The sequence below is a fragment of the Sarcophilus harrisii genome, chromosome 1 (genome assembly GCF_902635505.1).
Source record: "Sarcophilus harrisii chromosome 1, mSarHar1.11, whole genome shotgun sequence".
Lineage (NCBI taxonomy): Eukaryota > Metazoa > Chordata > Mammalia > Dasyuromorphia > Dasyuridae > Sarcophilus > Sarcophilus harrisii.
Window position 1 is genome coordinate 175593446 of NC_045426.1, and position 20607 is coordinate 175614052.

Sequence of the window (20607 nt, forward strand, 5' to 3'; positions counted from 1 at the left end):
AGTGCCTTTCCCCCTCCCCCCCATTCTGTCATTGTTCTTGATCCCAGTGCATTCCCCCCATCCTGTCAGAACTGGACTGATAGTTCATTCCTGCTCTCAGTGCTCTGACTCTGCTCCTGCCTCAGTCTACCCTATTGTTTGGAACCACGTACGTATATATTTCATGGAAAACACACATTGGTGGCTGGATTCTTGGAGACAATGGTATCATTCAGCCCTAGGATTAAACCATGGATCTATTTGGTCCCAGCACAATCTGTCCCTCTCAAATAATGAAAAACTCTCTAATCTCTGTCTTGCCTCGGTTTCTCCAGCATTACATATAAACAAGAAACTCCATCTCTTAATTCCAGGCACTCTCCCAAACTCCAGGTGTTCTCCTTCCTCTGTTTCAGCTAGACTCCTTTAAGATCCCAACTAAAATCTCACCTTCTCCTGGAAGCCCTCCCCAATTCCTTTAATTCCATTGCCATACTCTCCTATTTATTTCAAATTACCTGGTCTATATCTTGATTTGTATTTATTTGTTTGCAAGTTGTAAGCTACTTGAGAATAGGAATAATATTTTGTTTCTTTGTATCCTTCATGCTAAACATAGTACCTGATTCATAGTAGTACTTTATAAATTTTTACTGATTTATTGAATCAATATATATAGAGCAATTGAAAGGCATACTGGTAAATGTTTAACAATCAGTCTTTTCCCCAAATATACATATCCAATAGAAGTTTACTCTGCATTATTAACATTTCTTAAGTCTAGACATTGAACAAAACAATAAATCAAAAATTGATTTGTAGCTATTACAGATTTTTGAGGTATACATTTTCATACTCAAAATTTCACATCTGGTTTGAAGGTTACATCTGGCTCCAGCACAACTCTTAATAAAGTGAATGAAAATAAAAAGTTAAAAGGCTTGTTCCTGTTCTCAAAAAGCCTGTGACAGGTGTAAAAATAAAGAAAAAATAGGAAACAATTAGAGAAATATTAAGTGAGACTATATAATTTGATCTGTCCAATATTTTTTTTTAAAGAAAGTACTGCCAAGTTCTTGGCATGCATTCAAAAAAGGATTTACATTCAGATATAGGTCAGCAGAAGGCATTTTAGGTAAAGAGGCACCATCTGCTTAGTTCTCTCATCGTCTAGATTTACTATAGAGGAATCTCCTTGTTTATATGACATCTGTCTTTTCATAAGACTTCCTCTTTTTTTTAAGATGCCTTTCTCTACTCATTCCATAACTAAATGCTTCTCCTTTCCTTTTCCACATATTCTTAAAAGATTCACTTGCTGAAAAGGATACAAGAAGCCTGATCCATCTTCTGGAGAAATCAAGTTTGTGATTCACAGAAAGAAAAAACAGAGAGATGTATTAACAAAGATTATAAAGAAAAAGCAGCAGGAGGAAATACACAGCTTCCCTATAACAGTGGTGCAAGAAGAGTCGGAAAAGAACATGGCCTCTCCAGTATATGAGAATAAGACAGAGAACTACTCTGCAAGTAATGTCAGGTGATTTAGGGATCAACAGTTGCATATTACCAAAAGACAGTTTGTATATAAAATCTATGTTAGAAGTAATAAATACAATGGTTTCAACAATGTAAATGGAAAGAAAAGAAACAACAAAATAAATAAAATTGCAAGAATGAATTGTGCCAAAGAAAAGATAAGGGAAAATGTTTTTCTCTATTCTTTTAGGGCTAAAGGAGAAGAGAATAAATGAAGAACATTAAATACAACATTAAACTTTCTGATATTTTGGTTAGTTTTGCTGAAACTTTTTCTTGCTCTTTTTTCTGGTAAGCTTATTTATTTTGAATACACATTGCTTTATGAATCATGTTGGGAATGAAAAATCAGAGAAAAAGGGAAAAACCATGGAAGAGATTAAAAAAGAAAAAAAGAAGTGAACATATCATGTGTTGATTTACATTCAGTTTCTTTAGTTCTTTTTCTAGATGCAGATAACGTTTTCTGTCCAAAGTGTATTAAGATTGCTTTGGATTACTGAATCAGCAAGATGAATCAAATCTTTCATAGTAGATCATTGCTTATTGTTACAGTGTACAATGTATTCCTGATTCTGCTTGTTTTGCTCAGCATCAGTTCATGATCATCAGTTGTTTCCAGGGGGTTTTTGGATGACTTTCTAGGATTCTCTAAGTATATCTCCATATCAATTGCAAAAAATGATAAATTTTTTTTCCTCATTGCCTATGCTAATTCCTTTAATTTCTTTTTTTCTCTTATTGCTAACGCCATCATTTCTAGTACAATGTTGAATAATAATGGTGATAATGGGCCTCCTTGTTTCACCCCTGATTTTATAAGGAATACATCCAGTTTCTCTCCATTATAAATAAGGCTTGTTGTAGGTTTTAGATAGATACTGCTTATTATTTTCAGAAAAACTTCCCTTATTATGTTCCTTAGTGTTTTTAATAGGAATGTGTGCTGTATTTTGTCAAAAGTTTTTTCTGCATCTATTGAGATTATGATATGATTTCTGTTCATTTTATTACTGATATGATAGATTATAATAATAGTTTTCTAATATTGAACCAGTCCTGAATTCCTAGAATAAATCCCACTTGGTCATAGTGTATTATTATGTTGGTGCATATATATTTAGTATTGTAATGCCAGAGAAACTGAGGCAGGATAGAGATTAGAGAACAATTTAATAATTTATTAAATGGGAGAGATACATTGGGACCAAATGGATCCATGGTTTGGTCCCAGGGCTGAATGAGATCATTGGCTTCAAGAATCCAGCAGTGAATATCAGATACAAGATTCTTTTATTGGGTAACAAGAACAATGACATAATGAAGGAGATACCTGGATGGGGATGACCTAATTGGGGGGAGGCACCTAGGATGACATAATGGTAAGTACTGGAGAGGCCCCTGATATTCTAATGACATTTAAAATGGATAAAGACCTCTATCCCATCAGACATTAAGAGGGAATGATTATAGCCTAAGGTCTAAGATATAAGACCTTTATCCTAACATTAAGAGGGTATGGTTATAACCTGAGGCAGAGTAACTGAATAGGGCAATTAGGGAAACTGGGTCAGGACATTAAAAGAGAACTGTAGCACAACAGTATCTTTATTATTTCATTGTTTATGGTACCTTTATCAAAATGTACTTTCCTTCCTTATCTCTTTTTTTACTTTTGCTTTATCTGAGACCAAAATTGCTACCTCTTTTTTTTTTTTTTTTTTTTACTTTAGTTGAAGCATAATATATTCTGTTACAGCCTTTTACTCTCTATTTGTCTCTCTGTGTCAAATGTGTTTTCTGTAAACAGCATATTGTAGAATTCTGGTTTTTAATCCATTCTGCTATTTGCTTCCAATTTATGAGAGAATTCATTCCATTCACATTCACAGTTATGACTGCCAGTTCTAAATTTCTCTCCATCTTATTTTCTCCTCTTTATACACTTGTCCTCAGGCTTATGTTTTGTTTTACCCACTCTACTCACTACCTTATCTCCTATCATCCTTCCTCCCTTCTCTTAGTATTTTTTTTTTAACCAACTCTACCCACTACCTTGTATTCTATCAACCATTTCCCCCTTCTCTTACCTTTTTTCCTAGTAGTTCTTCCCTCCCTTCTATCCTATCCCTCCCTTTTCTTTTCATTTTTCTCCTCCAATTTCTTTATAGAGTTAGATAAATTCCTATACCCCACTGAAAAATTAAACCATTCCCCTTTAAATTCAAAATGATATGATTAAGCCTCAATGATCCTCCCCCTCCCTTCTTTCCCTCAATTGTAATAGGTTCTTTGCACCTCTTCAGGTGAACTAGTTGTTCAATTATACCTCCCCTTCCCTCTTTTTCTTGTACAAACCTTTTCCCACCCCCTTAATATCTTTTTCATTGAGGTCATCACATCAGAGTTCCATTCTCAACCACACCCTCTGTCTATGTGATGTCCCCCTCTGTCTGCCCCAGTAACAAAGTTCTCAAGAGTTACAGATATTATTTTTCCATCTAGGAATATAAATAGTTTAACCTTTAAATACATATTTTCCCATTTATCTTTCAACGTTCTCTCGAGTCCTGCATTTGTAGATTAAATTTTCTGCTTAGTTCTGTTTTTTTTTTTCCAATAGAAATGATTGAAACTCTTTCACTTTATTGAAATTTCATCTTCTCTGAAAGATGATGCTGAATCTCACTGGATAGTAAGATTTTGGTTGTAACTTCAGATCCTTTGCCTTCCAGAATACGATATTCCAAGCTTTCAGATCCTTTATTGTAGAAACTGCCAGGTCCTGGGTAATACTGAGTGTTGTTCCTTGATATTTCAATTGTTTTAGTCTGGCATCTTGCAGTATTTTTCCCTTGAGGTTATATTTTTGGAGTTTTTCAACAATGTTCCTTGAGGTTTTTGTTGTGGGATCTCTTTCCAACAGTCAGGAATGGATTCTTTCAATCAGGATTTCCCCCTCTGTTTCTAGAATATTGGGGCAGTTTTCCTTAATGACATTTTATAGAATTGCTATCCAGGCTCTTTTTTTTTTTTTTGGTCATGGCCTTCAGCTAGGCCAATAATTTTTAAATTGTCTCTTCTGGATCTATTTTTCAGGTTGGCTGTTTTTTCAATGAAGTATTTCATATTTTCTTCCATTTTTTTTTTCATTCTTTATAACTTGTTTGATTCTTCCTCTCTCACAAAGTCATTACTTTCCATTTGCCCTGTTCAAGTTTTTAATGTGATTTTCTTGAGTTATTTTTTCTATGTCCTTGCCCACTTTATTTATTCTACTGTTTAAAGATTTTTCTTCAGACAATTTTTTTCCTTTCTTTTCCAAGCTATTAATTCTCTCATGCATACTTCTCATTTTCTTTCTCATTTTTTCTTCAACCTCTCTTATTTGCCTTTTGAAGTCTTTAATGAGCATTTTCAAAAAGCCTCTTTGGCCTTAGATGTGGGTGTGGTCCCTTTAAGAATTGACTTATTCAATTTTCTTTCTGATTCCCAACCCTCCTAGTTAATGTAATTATCAATCAAGGACCTTTTGATTCACAAATCCTGGTTCCTTTGAATTCTAATAGAAGATCCAGACCTGTCCCAGCCCACTGGGATCTGAGCCAACTTAGGACTATACCCACAGACCCCTCTAGCTAAATCTCCATTATAGAAGGGCCAAACTGGGACACTCTCTTTGCAGAGGTTCCAAACATGCCAGCCTTATGCCTGGCATGTCAGGACTTTCTATCCACTGGAACTCTATGTCTGGTGCCCTTCTTATCTCTACCTTTACCTATTTCCTTTACTATACCTTAACCTTACTTCCAAACCCCATAATAAACCTCTTTTATCAATCTAGGTTTTCAGGCCTGTAAATTCCTTTACAGGGGACTCTTATGATGTTACTAGACTTCATTTAACTTCTCCACCCTTGCGCCAAATCCAAAGGAGTTGCAGGGGAACTCTATTTGACTCCCTGTACCCCAAACCTGCCACTAGACCTCAACTGAACCCTAATTTCATTTAGGTACCCTATATCTAGACTTCATCAGTCTTGAGACTAATTTATATTACTCTTTGAGATTTTTTTCTGTGAACATTCTGTCCTCATCTGAATTTGTGTTTTGGTCTGCCCTCTGACTATAGTAGCTTTCTATGATCAAGGTTCTTTTTTATTTCCTGCTCATTATCTTTCCTTTTCTCTTGGTATTTCCTCTTTTTTTTATTTTTATGGTTGAGTTCTGCTCCTGGGATAAAGGGGGCACTTTCTCAAGTTTGCTGTGCAGCTCTCAGCCTTGGTTTTGAGCATAGGGATCCTTGTGGAAGTAGCTTTGCCTTCTCTTTTCAGGAAACATTTTTGTTTCTCAGCTTCTGAGCTGAGCTTGGAAGCTGTCCCACTGATTTGCTACTCTACTGAACCAGGACTGAGGGTTTTAGTTGCTGATATACTGTGATTAAGGCCCTCTCGCCAGCTTTCCCATAGTCTATCTTATCTGAGCTAAACACCATTTTTACCCCAGTGAGAATGACTTTTCTTAAAGTTTTTTTTTTTTCATTCTCTCTTGAGCTGAAGAGTAGTTTCATTCCATTAGAGTCTATTCAGAGTCTTGGTTTCATATGGAAATTGGAAAGCTCGAGCAGCTTCCTAAAGTTATTCTGCCATCTTGGTTCTACCCCTGGAAGTTTCATTTTTTTCTTCCTCTTAAAAAAAATCATTATTATAAGAAATGGTTTTCTATCTATCTTCCAGGAGAAATGATAGACCAGGAATGTGAATGATGTAAAAAAATAATAATAAAATGTATTCAAAGAAAACTATATGAATATCAAGGCTCTTTCCACAGCTTTTGGTAAACATGGTACTAGAAACTGAACAAGTTTCAACAAACACTTGTTTACTGGCTAACTGCTCTAGGTGGATGGGTATTCATATGTTTATATGTTTCCATATGTGCAAAATGATATGTGTGCAAAAAGTTATGGAAGTGCATATTTCAAAAATCTTTAGTGGCTCCCTATTTGCTCTAGGATAAAATAGATTTCTTTTAGCTAACATTGAAAGGCTTCACAGTTTGTCTTATATCTAGCTTTCCAGGTAGAGCTCATGTCATTTCATCTTTCACATGCTCTGTGTCCCAATCAAATTGGCCAACTACTTCACACACCACTCAGAGGTATGTGTGCGTGTATATATATATGTGTATATATACATATATATATATATATATACACACATATATGTGTATACATAGATATCTAAGTATGTGTGTGTGTGTGTGTGTGTGTGTGTGTGTGTGTGTATGGATATATGTACGTGCCTTTGCATACGCTATTCCCAATATTTAATGTAGTGCTCCAGGAAAATGGTAGCACTAAAAAGCCATGAGTGAACAGCAACACCAATTGAGACTATTCCAAAGCAAAGAAACTGCGATATCGACCCGGGGAGGACTACACATTAATTGATCTGGCACTAACCTTTGGATTATTGGGTAAAGTGAGCATAAAAGTAGTTTCCAGGACTAGTAAAAGACTTGATACCCCAGGAAAACTTTTTCTACTAATTTTAATCTTGCCAGCAGTTTTGATCTTATCTATCTTTATACACAGCATTTTAATCAATTTGAGAACTGCTTTGACTTGAATAAGATTTTAGTATACTAAAAATGATTTGTTTGAATCCTTGAGCTTCAAGTAATCTATTGTACCAGATACATAAGAGCAAACTGGACACGTGAAGTGATCTCTCTCTTAACTTCTTCCTCATAAAAATCCTGACTTTCCTCAATGGAATTTAGGTGTCATCTTTCATATAAGGCTTTTCTTGATTCAACCAATTCAGCATTTTTTTGTGTGCTTCATGGACACCTCCTGTAAAGAAACTGTGAATTCCTTAAAGTCATGGGCCATGTATCATTCTTCTTTTATATTCCCGATAATCCCCATCATATTGCTAAGCACATACTTGGTAATTTACTGATTGATCATTTGATAGGTCTCAGAACTTGTAAAATCATATTTCTTTCCTCCGATTCTTTGACCTCCATCAACCTATAAACTGAAAGAAGGCAAAGCAACTATAGATGTGCAACATTAATTCTGTAAAATGAGACTAACATCCCATTCAGGGTGATGTGTGGTTTGCTCAGAGACCATTTGGTATCTGTTTTAGCAGCAATCCTTTGTTACATGGTTTTATGAACTCTTGAAAAATGAGAACACCTAGGCCAAACTCATCATCTTCAGAGGGAATTCACAGCAAATCAATTATACCTCACAGAAAGATTCTGTCTAGGCTGGTCCAGAATGAAATAAAAGCCCATTTTAAAAAGTCCTAATACAAGGCTAGTGTGTCTTATAAAATGATTAAACTATTCAAAAAATCTCTGGCTAATTTAATTTCAAAACATATTTTATCTTAAGTTCCTCTAATCTTATACATTGTGGCATGATTGCAAAATCTATCAGACTCCATGAATGAAAAATCAATCAGGAAACATGATGGCTAAATCAATCAAATTATGTTGTGGAGGTTGACATCCCTTTATTTCTATGAATAAAAAGCTGCTTGAAATTACTGTGAACTTATCTTCATACTAGTAAAAATTAAAATAATGGAAGAATGTTAAAAACTATTGTTTTATCACTCTAACTAATTATTTTAGCTTTGACTTAAATATATATGAATATTTTCTGCAATGAGTTGTTGGGGATATTATATATTCTCTTACCATGCCCTTATTGAAATGACACTACAATGGCCTGAGAAAATAATGAGTCTGTAGTAAACAATAAGTTTACTTATTTATGAGCCTGTTTTAATTATTACAAATGAAAGAATAAATCATTTAAAAACTATCTGTTCAGGAAGGATTAAATGATTTAATATCAATTAAGAAAGAAAACATTTTTATTGTCTAGACAGAACGATTTCCTGTTGTACCTTCCTTTTCCCATATAGACTCCCTCAGTCATTATGATTGTCATTAAGTAGTTATAATCATTAGAAGTATTAAGGGTCTATTATGCACAGGGGAAATATATTAAATATTGAACATAGAAACATATAAAATAACTTAAGCAATTTGTGTTTTCTAGAAACTATATCTTATGCATAATAGAGAGACATTTCTTTTGGTGTTGATGGTTATGGGGCTGATGATTATGTGTTGGAAATGTTGCATAAGAGAGTCATTCCTTCATTGGTTGAGAAATGAGTTTTCATGTTTGTCTAAGCATAACAAATAGAGTACTGGATCTAGAGTGAGGAAAATCTTAGTTCAAATCCCACCTTGGACACTTAGTATAGTTATACACGCGCGCACACACACACACACACACACACACACACACACACTATAGACTGAGCAGGTCATTTCAACTCTGTAAGCCACTAAACTGTAAAACAGAGATAAAATTGTAGCTACGCACAGGGTTATAGAAAGATCAAATGAGATAACACATATAAAGCATTTTTCAAACCTTTATTTGGTACACTGCATCCAGTGGAATTATTTTTTCTTTCATTTTTACTTTTTAAAACCTGTATTTTATTTCTGAATTTAAATTTGTCTCATTCAATTTAGTGTCTGGGTATTAGCAACCACAACATTAGTTGATCATCTACGCTCATGATCAAATCTCAGTCTACTCTTGTGGCTGGTGTTTTAAATAAAAGTACAGATAATTCCTTTAAAATAAAGAAAGGTAAAACTATAATAATATGGAACGTATTCTTGAGAAATAATATAAAATGATAACAAAATATTTTAAGAAACCCATGCTATAAATAGGTAGAATGTGTTAATTCATACTCATTCCCTGAATTTCTAAATAAAATAATCTTGGCTGAACTTTTTAAAATAAGTTTTCTTATAATTCTATGGTTTCTATTTTTCCTTAACTCATCACTGATTTTCAGTAAACAATGGAAATGCACACATATATTTTCATCTACCTATACACCAAGGCAGCTAGGTAACTTAAAGCATGGAGTATTGGACTTGGAAACACTCCAGAAACTTACTAGCTATTTGATCTTGGACAAGTCATTTAAATTTTGTTTGCCTTGACTCACTGGAGAAAGAAATGGCAAACCACTCTAGTATCTTCCCAAGAAAATACTATAGATAGTGTGGTGCAAGAGGCCATAAAGAGTCAAACACCCACATGAAAACAAACACTTAGATACTGGTTGGTGTTTGTTCTTCATTTCAAAAAACAAAATGGCATCGTGGGGTGATAGCATGACTCACTTGTAAATTGAATTTAAGTGAGCTCGAATTGCACAAAGTTTTTGGCCTTACTCTCTCTCTTTCAGAATTATCAAAGTACAAAGATAAAACAAAAGTTAGGATGACTGGCAATGGCCTGGGATGAAGTGGATGACCTTCACATCTTTGAAGCTTGAACAAGCTTTAAGTGCTCTACAGCCCCTATTTTCAGCTTTCTTCAAAACTGTTGAAATAAATTATTCTAATCCATCCATTCCTTCAGGGGAAGTATTAACAAGCTTGAAGTATACATCTCTCTAACTCACCAAAAGGTTTGAGATCTGTAAATTACTCTCAACCTTGTCAACTGAGACAGTTTTATTGTGTTACCACTTTTTGGGGTCATAGGTAGAAGCAGGAGAGAAGTAGACACCAAAGGTGGATAAACAGTCCTGCAAAGGGCTTGGGAAGCTCTTATACCAGAGGTTTTTGTCCTCCATGAAAAACTCACATACTCATACATAATGTGTGCCCATAATTCTTTCTCTATATATAATTTTCAATATTACTGATATGGTTCACATAAACCCCTTGATATGAATTAACATTTTTAAATTCTGATTTCCTCCTTAACGCACTTAAGAACATCTTCAGTGATAGATGAGGTATATTATTTGGATAATAATAATTTTAATCAAAAAGCTTTCAGAAGCCAAGGCACTGTTCAAGGGGCTAGGTGGCACAATGAATTGAACACTGGATCTGGCTGGAGTCATAAAGATCTGAGTTCAAATCTAGCTTCAGATACTTACTAACTATGTGACTTGGCAACTCTCTTAATCTTGGTCTCAGTCATCTCATTTGTAAAATGGGGATAATAATGGTACCTTCCTTCCAGAATTGTTGTGAAGATAAAATGAACTAATATTTGTAAAACACTTTGCAAATCTTAAAGTGACATATAAAGTGATGGTGATGATTAAAGAAGTTGCTAAAATGGAAGACCTAGGATAGTTTAAAGAAGACTAGGTACCTTGGAAAAAGATCACTGATATGATAGTAGAGAGCAATAATATCAACATTTTACCAAATTAATCTTTTATATGTAAGATGGAAGGAATGCTATCTTCTTTCTTATCTTCCTCAATATGTTGCCATATGGACCTTGGATCCTTGGATCCTTGGAGTTTGATTTTATGGGCTAATTCTACTAGTACTCTAGTCCAAATTACATTAAGTGTTTTTATTCTCCCTTTAGGTGGGAGAAGACAAGGAGCTTGCTCAAATACATAAGCACTATTATATATATACATATGTTCTGTTTTGAATTCTGGGTGACCTCTAGTAATATATTTTGTTTCTAATTGAGCTGGAATTCCCTACATCAAATACAATTGAGAAATTGTAAAGCGATATGTCAGCAGTAGAAAAATCACTGACATCAGTGGACCTAAGATCCAATTTCAATTCTTCTATTTACTATGTGTAAACCTGAGCAAATCACCAAACCTTTAAGGGGCAATGTTGCTTCATTAAATATTTGCAGTCTCTCCTAATTTTAAACCTATTATTCTGTGAGATTATGGTTTCATCAAGAAATCAAAGTACAATATCTACCATTGATGTGTAAATAATAACATTGAGAAGAAAGACAAGATAAAGAACCAATTCTTAAGACAACCTTGATTAAACTCAAAACTAAAGATTAATTATATTATAGTCATAAAACCTGGATTATCTAGTGAGCTGGGGGGGGGCAAGCTAAATTACCTTACTAAGGTGAAATTTAGGTCATCACTTTAGAATAAGTACCTTTCCATTATACTATAGTGACTAATTTAATGTGGTAAATTACACACAGCAGAACTAGTAAAATTACTAAAAATTTAGATAGAGAGAAGTTAAATGAATACTGAATTGAGTTCAGACAAGTTTGCACCAGCTAATATAAAAATCATAAATAATATAAATATATTACAATATGTTAATATTATAATATTAAATATAATATAAATCTAAACCAGAATGTTTGGCTATCATTCAGTCTGACTAATTAACTCAGAAAGAAAAGAATTATCGAAACTGGCTCATGAATGGACTGATACCATAAACTGCTCCATTAAAAGATTTCATCTTCTGGGCTCTGGTTGGTTAAATCTTTAGCCAGTTTCCATTGCCTGACAGGACAAGAATCCAGATTTAACCTAAAATAGTTCTTCTAGGTATAGTACATCTGTGTCCAAAGAAATGTATAGCAAATCTTCAGGTAACTGCCAACCAAAGATTTCCAGTCATGAAAGGTTTTTGTTCTTCAAGGCATCTATTTGTTACTAAGCAACATATAAAAGGATGAAAACTCCCATCCAACCAAAAAAATATGACTCCAAAAGATAACTACTTGCTTAAAATACTTCTGTCAAATATTCAGACAATTTAAAACATCCATGATATAATTGTCTTTATGATGAAAATAACATCCCCTCCTCTATAACTACAAGGACATTTGCTGATGCAATTTTTTATTACTAATATGGATAAGAACTTTCTTGATACACTAATTATAATTTCCTTGAAGTTAGGAATTTCAGTCCCAAAGAAAAGCCAGTATAGCTAATGACATACAACTTCTATGGCTAACCTTAGTGACATTTTTGCTGCTCTGTAACATGATATTTATTGGCCTGTGATTGTAAGATTGTCACTTTATTATCTTGATATTCTAAATTCTGCTGATGTCCAGTTAATGCATGATCCAAGAAGATATTTAATTAGCAACCTGTCATGAAATTGAATTAATAACAAGTGCTTTTAATTTGATTTTTCTAAAGTGTTTATTAAAGAATAATCTGATAGGAATAAAAAGTCAAATTAGGGTTGTTGATGTTAAAATAAATTAGAAGAAAAAATGTTTCCTTTCATTTTCTTGCAATGGTCTTTTGATCTGTGTTAACTTAAACCTACAGGTTTATGCCTATGCCATTAAGAAAACAAAAAGAATAAAATAACTGAAGACATATCTCAAGACCTTAGACATTAAATAATCAATTTTAACTATGGGGAAGTTTTTGATAATGAGTGACTAAGGAAATAGTTCTAATGTGACCAAATTTACAAGCTAAATTTAGACATTATGGTATTTAAAAAAATTTAAATCTAAAATATTTTAGAGTAAATATATCTCTGCATCCTGTGGAATGATTATCTATTTCTTCCCAGATCATCATAAAAGATCTACAGTTTACCAGAGACCTTTCTCTGAGTATTTTAGTATTGGACCTTTTTTACAATACTTTGGTTGTATATTCTCCTCTGTTCTTCTCGGTATACAACTTACCTCCTTTTCTGGTCATAAAGATACTTGATCATATCTTTTCTATTATATCTGGAAAGTGAATGGTAAGCTAAACTAGCTCACATTCATTGAACATTGTTCCCCAGTTTAAAGTCACTTGTAAGTTTGATTCTTCTAAAATTGTGCTATCATGCTTTCAGCAATATAGCATCTTCAAATGAATATTAATGTTAGCAAGATAGGATTTAGAAGCCAAGAGGAGATTGAAAACAATACACAAGTCCTCAGATATGGTCCACTGTCCTTTTTAGTCCTTAGGTCAGTTCGATTTATTTTCTGCAATACCTCAAGATGAATATTCTGATGGACTAAGTCAGTGGGCAGTCCATGCAACTGTATTCATTCAGTTGAACAAAAATATATTACTATTGATTTCCAGGGTGACTAGAGATTATACTACAATGAGGTTATAAATTCCATTGTTCTGAAAATTAACTTGCCATTAATGAAACCAAAGATGGCATGATATACATTTTATGGTTTCCATTTCACACTGATAGAGAACTAGTAGTTCTGTGGTGTTAAAGTCAAATAGAAATTGGTTGCTCATGACTGAATATTGATTTAGCTAATCATAAATTCACATTATCTGTGTTTTATTATTTTTTATTTATTTTTGTTCAACATTTCTCACTACTTTTGATTATGGTTGAAGTTTAACTCTGGAGTTTTGCAATTATATATTCTAGACATGAGTCTGACTCTTCTATTATAGTCTACCACATCCTGGGGGTTCACATTAATAATTGTAATTCATTTTTTTTTCATTTGTATCTTGCTTGCACAATCACTGTGGTGCTGTAGCTTCTACTCAATCAGCAAAAATTCATCTTTAATTAGAAGCATTAGAACCTCGCTTCCATTTTGACTTCTCACAAAATAGATTTATTCAAGTGTAGAAGACCTTAGATAAACATTTATATCCCTATATTGACTATACCTCCTTTGATAATGAGAATTAAAAAACGGTTGAACAAAATTATCTATATCATAGCATTGATCAGTGAGTCTTGTATTTTTTTTACATAGACACAGGATATAACTTGTTAGAGAAAATCATTTGAAATTAATCTCCTTCTAAATTTTATTTTTGATAAACACATTTATGAGTATAACAAACCTATATTCATCAACCATGATGGACTATAACTGTCTATATCTCAAAGTTAATTGTGACAACATGATATGTTCTGATGCACAAAATAGTCTGTAAAAGTCTACCTGCATACATCACTCCATTGTTAAGTTGTTTTTCCTAAAGGTCTGTTATATGAACTGATTCTGAAAGAAGTGAGCAGAACCAAGAGAACACTGTACACAATGACAACAGGATTGTGTGATGTGATGAACTTGGTTGTTTTTTTTTTTCAATAATGAGATGATTCAAGGCAATTCCAATAAACTTGAGATGGAAAGTACCATCTGCATATATAGTGAATGTGAATCAAAACAGAATTTTCACTTTTTTGTTGTTCTTGTTTGCTTGCTTTTTTTCTCATGTTTTTTTCCTTTTTGTTCTGTTTTTTTCTTGCATGACATGATGAATATGAAAATATGTCTAAAAGAATTGCATGTTTAATTATCAAATGGCTTGCTATTGTGGGGAGAGAGAAGAAGAGAAGGGGAAAAAATCTGGCACACAAGTTTTTGCAGAGCTGAATGCTGAAAACTAGTTTTTTCATGTACTTGGAAAAATAAAATACTATTTAAAATGTAGAATAAATAAAATGTAACCTCCCCTCAAATAAAATAAAGCTCTGAACATGTCACAACTTCCCCTCCTCCCACCATTTTCAATAAACTCTAGTGCTTTCTGTCACTTTTAGGATCAAGTACATAACTCTCTGATATTCAAACCTTTCATTCAAACCCTAGTCCCCTTACTTTTACTCTACTCTCTCCTCCATTCATGCACTCTAAGATCTAGTGACAATGGCTTTGCTGTTTCTTACGCAAGACACTCCATCCCTGAATTGTAAATATTTTTATTGACATTTCTCATGCTTTCAGTTCTCTCTCTTGTTACTTCCACTTTCAAACTTCCCAAAGTCCCAGGTAAATTTCCATTTTCTGTGAGAAGTCTTTCTTGATCATGTCCTTTGATGTTAGTGCCTCCCTCAATTAATGATCTTCAAATTTCCTGTATATAACTTGTTTGTCCGGAATTTTTTACATGTTTTCTTGCCCATTAGATTGTGAACTCATTAAAGCATCAACTATTTTGTTTTATCTTTCCTTATATATCTTTGCAGAGTGCTAGCATATACTTAACAAAATACTTGCTCCTTGACTGACTTTATGTATACAGAACTAGGTTGATTTTCAGATAGTGATAAGGTTTCTGTATGTGGTATCATTAACTTAGGAAATTCCCAAATGTGGGAAATTCCTTTACCAATGAAAATATTTCTTGGTAACTCATGGTCTTAAAGAGTTGTCTGAACATAGAAATATTAAGTGTGTGAGAGAGAGAGAGAGAGAAAGAGAGAGATAGATTGAGATTTAAATCCTTCTTTCTGGCCCTAGAACAATTTATTCTTCCCTAAATTCAAATTCCAATATTTAAGTTATACATTCTGGAAATCCCTAGCATTTTAGAAGAGCTTCAAATATAGACTTCATCACTAATGGGTCTGGGCAACTAAATGTGCAGTAGATAAAGCACTGGTCCTGAAGATAAGAAGATCTGGGCCACTTAACCTTATTTGCCTCAGTTTGCTCATCTATAAAATGAGCTGGCAAAGGAAATAGCAAATCATTCCACTATCTTTGCCAAGAAAACCCCAAATGGTATCACCAAGAGTCAAATATGATTGAATTGACTATCCCAGCTAATTTGAGAAAGCCTTATTAATGGAGAGCAATTAATAGATGATGGGGGTATTTTTTGTCTTGAAATTGTTTATTATGGACAGTTTGTCTTGAAGGAAAGTCCACACTGATGGAAACATAGATGTTTTTAAGTAATGTTTTATGATAATGTTATTGCAGATCACAAATTTAGAACTAGAAGAGATTTTGGAGGTTATTTAGTCAAATTCTCTCTTTTTATAGGTGAGGAAAAGTTCTAGAGATATTAAATGACTTGGGCAGAATTATTTAGCATGAGTCTCCAAGCAGGATTTGAACTCAGGTCTTTCTGATTCCAAATTCAGTATTCTAGTGACTAAATCACACTGACTTAGCATATGAAAAAATTACCAAGTATTCAAATATCCAGTAAATGTTTGCATATTCAACAATAATACATACATTTTGTAAGTAGGATTTATTCCAGGGGTCCTCAAACTACGGCCCACAGGCCAGATTCGGCAGCTGAGGACCTTTATCCCCCTCATCCAGGGCTATGAAGTTTCTTTATTTAAAGGCCCACAAAACAAAGTTTTTGTTTTTACTATACTTTGGCCCTCTAACAGTCTGAGGAACAGTGAACTGGCCCCCTATTTAAAAAGTTTGAGGACCCCTGTGTGAAATCTTTAAAGAGAACTTACTGTGTTGACAGTGGATTCCATTAAATCCTCTAGGACATTTACACACATATCCTATGAATGTATCCCCCCGGTAAGCTTCACTGATTTCACATGTTCCCCCATTATGGCATGGGTTAGGAAGGCAGGGACCTGAAAGGAAAGCAGAATACAATGATTAATTTATGGTTTTGTTTTGTTTTTTTTTTTTTGTTGTTGTTGTTGTTGTTTCTTTTTCATTTCTGCCTGCCACAATGCATTCTAAAATATAATTTTACTATTTTTTTATTGACATACTCAAAAGGAACATCTTTTGATAGTTATAAACCACATATCAGCATACTCTATAGAAAGCAGGAGTCTTGAGTTATTTCTTTGATTATTTCCACCACTACCCCTCCCACTGATTTAACTTTTCCTGTACAACCAAAAATATTCTTGAATCATAGTGTCTCAAGAAGTTCTTCATATCCTTTACCTTGAGAATACTATTAGTTTGTATAATCAGAATGATTTGTTCCCATGCTTGGGGAAAGTTGTTAAACACTCAAAGTGGAGAGCTAAGTTCATAATAAAAATAATTAGATGAAGAGAAATTTCTTTGAAAATGAAGTTGTTTTATGAAACCTTATAGGTATGTGTAAATACACATGTGTATTATATGTCAACATATATGCATTAGGTATATGTGTATGCACATATGCATATACTTACAAATACGTGTATGTATTTGGAAGTCAAAGGTATAAAATGCCACAGAAAAGTTCTGGAGAATGAGTTATGTCAAATTTTACAACTGTTATTAAAAGTTAACTTATACACATCCCCATATTTTTGGATAAAAATAATACTAGCTAGCATTTAAACAGCATTACAAAATTTGCAAAGTACTTTACAAATATTGTCTCATTTTATCATCATCACATCTTACAGAAATTAAGTCAGAAGTTAAGTGACTTGCCCAGAGGCACATATCTGATAATTGTCTGAGGCTGGATTTGAACTCAGATTTTCCTGACTCCATATTTTATTTCTGTCTTCTGTAATACTGTGCTCTGTAAGGAATGAAGGGAAGGAAGATAGAGGAGAAAAGAGAGAGATGGGAGATGGGGAGAGAATGGGAAAAGAGTATAGAATAGAGAATACAAAGAAAAAAGTTCAGGGAGCAAAGAAAGGAAGCAGAAATGAGAGACAGAGGGAGAAGGAGAGAGAAAGAGACAGTGAAGAAGAAGAAGGAGGAGGAAGAGGAGGAGGAGGAGGAAAGGAGGAGGGAAGGAAAGAGGAATGGAAGGAGGGAAGGAAGGTAAAGAAGGGAGGGAGAGATTGAAAGAAGCACACAAAAATAGTGGCAGTTATTTTAATAAGATATCAGCTATATCTAATCAGGTAGGGAGCTACATAGTCCATACCATAAGTCTATCATATCATAGAGAACAAAAAGGAACATTTTATCTACTAACAATGGGAAAGGTAAAGACAATTTGGTATGGTGTAATGAACACTAGATTCATTTCATTTATAATCTGGATGCATGGCTTTGCGGCCTTTCTTCCTTCTTCACTTTGATCCTGGAAGCTCAATAGGAAAATCTCATCAGATTGCAAGTCTTTAGTACTCCACATTATTGTTACCCTCTACCCTGTAGATTGAAGTATGGGACCAGGAATACCATACTCTCCATTTAAAAAGGGAGTTCAGATTAAACATCTCATTTGTCTTCTTGTTTATCTAATTTTGGGACTCTGACTTTTTCATCATTTCCTCTGAATCACTGACATTACACATAGCCCCTTTTCTATTTCATTTGTGTGTGCATGTTTGTGTGTTCTCCCATTAGACTGTGCATTCCTTGTGGATAGGAATTATTTTTCTTACTATTTTTTTTGTATTTTTATCTCTCATGCTTAACAGTGACTGATATAAAGGTCTTTATTAAATATTTATTTATCATTGTCTATTTGGAATTAAAAGCCTTAATTTGATAAATTAAGGTAAGTAAATTGTCCTACTTAGACTTGTTTTCTCACCTATAAAATAAAAGGTTGGAATATACAATTGATAAGGTCACTGAGAGCTCTAAATTATATATTTGATCCATGATCTTCAGCTTTGTGGCAAAGTGAAAGCAGAATATAAAAGGATTCATGCCAGATTTTCTCATTTTTTTTCTTTGAAAAATAACATAAGAAAAGAGATAAGGTTATTCATTGAGGATTGGGAAGGGAATTCATGTAGAGGTCAGCATAAGGGAGCTGAGCCTAACTGAGGAAACAAATATTTGAGAAGTGGATAAAAGGCTTGGTGAATAGCACCAGGGGTCAGGTTGAAGATGGACCACAGACTATAATGATCTAGCCCCTGTCAAGTTCAGCTTCTTCCTTCAAGAGTACATAAAATGATGGATGATGGCTGTATTATGAAAGGTTAATCCAAAGTTGAAGGACCCTTGATTTTTGGAAAGGATACTACTACTGTAGTTTATTATAGAATCTAATAAGGCCAGGAATAGCTAGGAGAAGATAATGGACACTAATAAATGAGAAAAGATTGAATGCTTCCATAGATTCAATTATCCTTTGTGCTTATGATTCTAAATCTACTAATTCAGTCATAACTTCACTCTACCTTCCATATTCTGATTGCCATTTATCTTCTGGACATCTCAAACTTGAAATCTATAAACATCTTAAACTCAACATGTTTCTAAATTTACTCATTATTCCTTCCTGCTGCCAATTCTTACCTTCTTACTAATTTACTTTTTGTTGGTAAGAGTAAAATCAAACTCCCGGTTTTTCAGAGTTAGAACCTCGGTGTAATTCTCAACTTCCCATTGTCTCTCACCTCTCCATATACAGACTATTCCTAAAATCTGCTAATTTTACCTTTATGGTATTTGTTGCATGTATTCTCTTTTTTGACAATACCAATACCCTGATATGGGTGCTCATTTGCTCATTCCTGGGCCATTATAATATCCTGCTGGTTGATCACTCTGCCTCAACTTTCTCCCCATTTCAGTTTATTCTCCATTCAGCTATCAAAGTGAGTGGGTTTCCTGCCAAAGTATAGCTTTGACCATGTCATCACCACTATCCAGTAAACCCCCAAATCTCCTTATCACATCCAGGATAAACTGAATAACCTTCTGCTCCCTCTGTTTGGTTCAAAACCCTTCAAAATCAAAGCCTTTATCTTTTCAATCTCCTCACACCTTACAATGTCCTCTATGCAGCTCACTTCTCAAAAATGTACCCTACAATCCAGTAATATTATCGTTTCTTGCACAAGGAATAACTTTCTCAATTATGAGTGTTTTCATTGGTTGTCTCTCTGAGGCTGGAATGTTCTTCCTCTCCATCTCCACCACCTATCTTCCCTGAATTCCTTTAAGTCTCAGATATTTCGCCTTCTAGAAGAATATTTCTATTCTCTTTTAATTCCTCCATTTGCTGACTATTTCTAATTATATTGTATCTTTTTGGTATCTTAGTAGTTTGCAGGCTGTATCTTATTAGACTTAAGAGCAGATACTGTCTTTTGCTCTTCTTTGTATCTTGAGAGATTACCACAGTTCCTGGCATGTAGCAAGCTTTTAATAAATGTTTATTGAGTTTGTAGCAGCCCTTTTGTGTGGCAAGTACTGGAAATGAGTGGATGCCCATCAGTTGGGGAATAGCTTAATAAATTGTGGTATATGGATGTAATGGAATATTATTGTTTGATAAGAAAGGATGAACAGATTGTTTTCAGAGAAGCCTGGAGGGACTGCTGAGGGAAATGAGCAGAGACAGGAGGGCATTGTATACAGCAGCAACAGGATTTGTGGTGATCAGCTGCTATGGATTTGGCTCTTTTCACCAATGGTGTGGTTCAGGCAATTCCAATCAACCTGTGATGGAGACAACATCCACATCCAGAGAGAAGACTAGAGACTGAAGGAGGATCACAGCATAGTATTTTCACTTTTGCTGTTGTCTGTTTGCTTGCTTGTTGTTTCTTTTTCTTTCTCATTTTTCCCCCTTTTGGTCTGATTTTTCTTGTGTAGTATGATATATGTGGAGATAATATT

The 20607-nt window shown here is 34.0% G+C and overlaps 1 protein-coding gene across 2 annotated transcripts in view; it reads right to left on the reverse strand.

The window, feature by feature from the left end:
* EDIL3 (EGF like repeats and discoidin domains 3) overlaps positions 1–20607 on the reverse strand; it is a 651648-nt gene that overhangs the window by 337285 nt on the left and 293756 nt on the right. For both annotated transcript variants that reach the window (XM_031967244.1, XM_031967251.1), the window contains one exon: positions 16560–16688. In XM_031967244.1, the coding sequence (XP_031823104.1) occupies positions 16560–16688 (129 nt within the window). The remainder of the gene's footprint in view (positions 1–16559; positions 16689–20607) is intronic.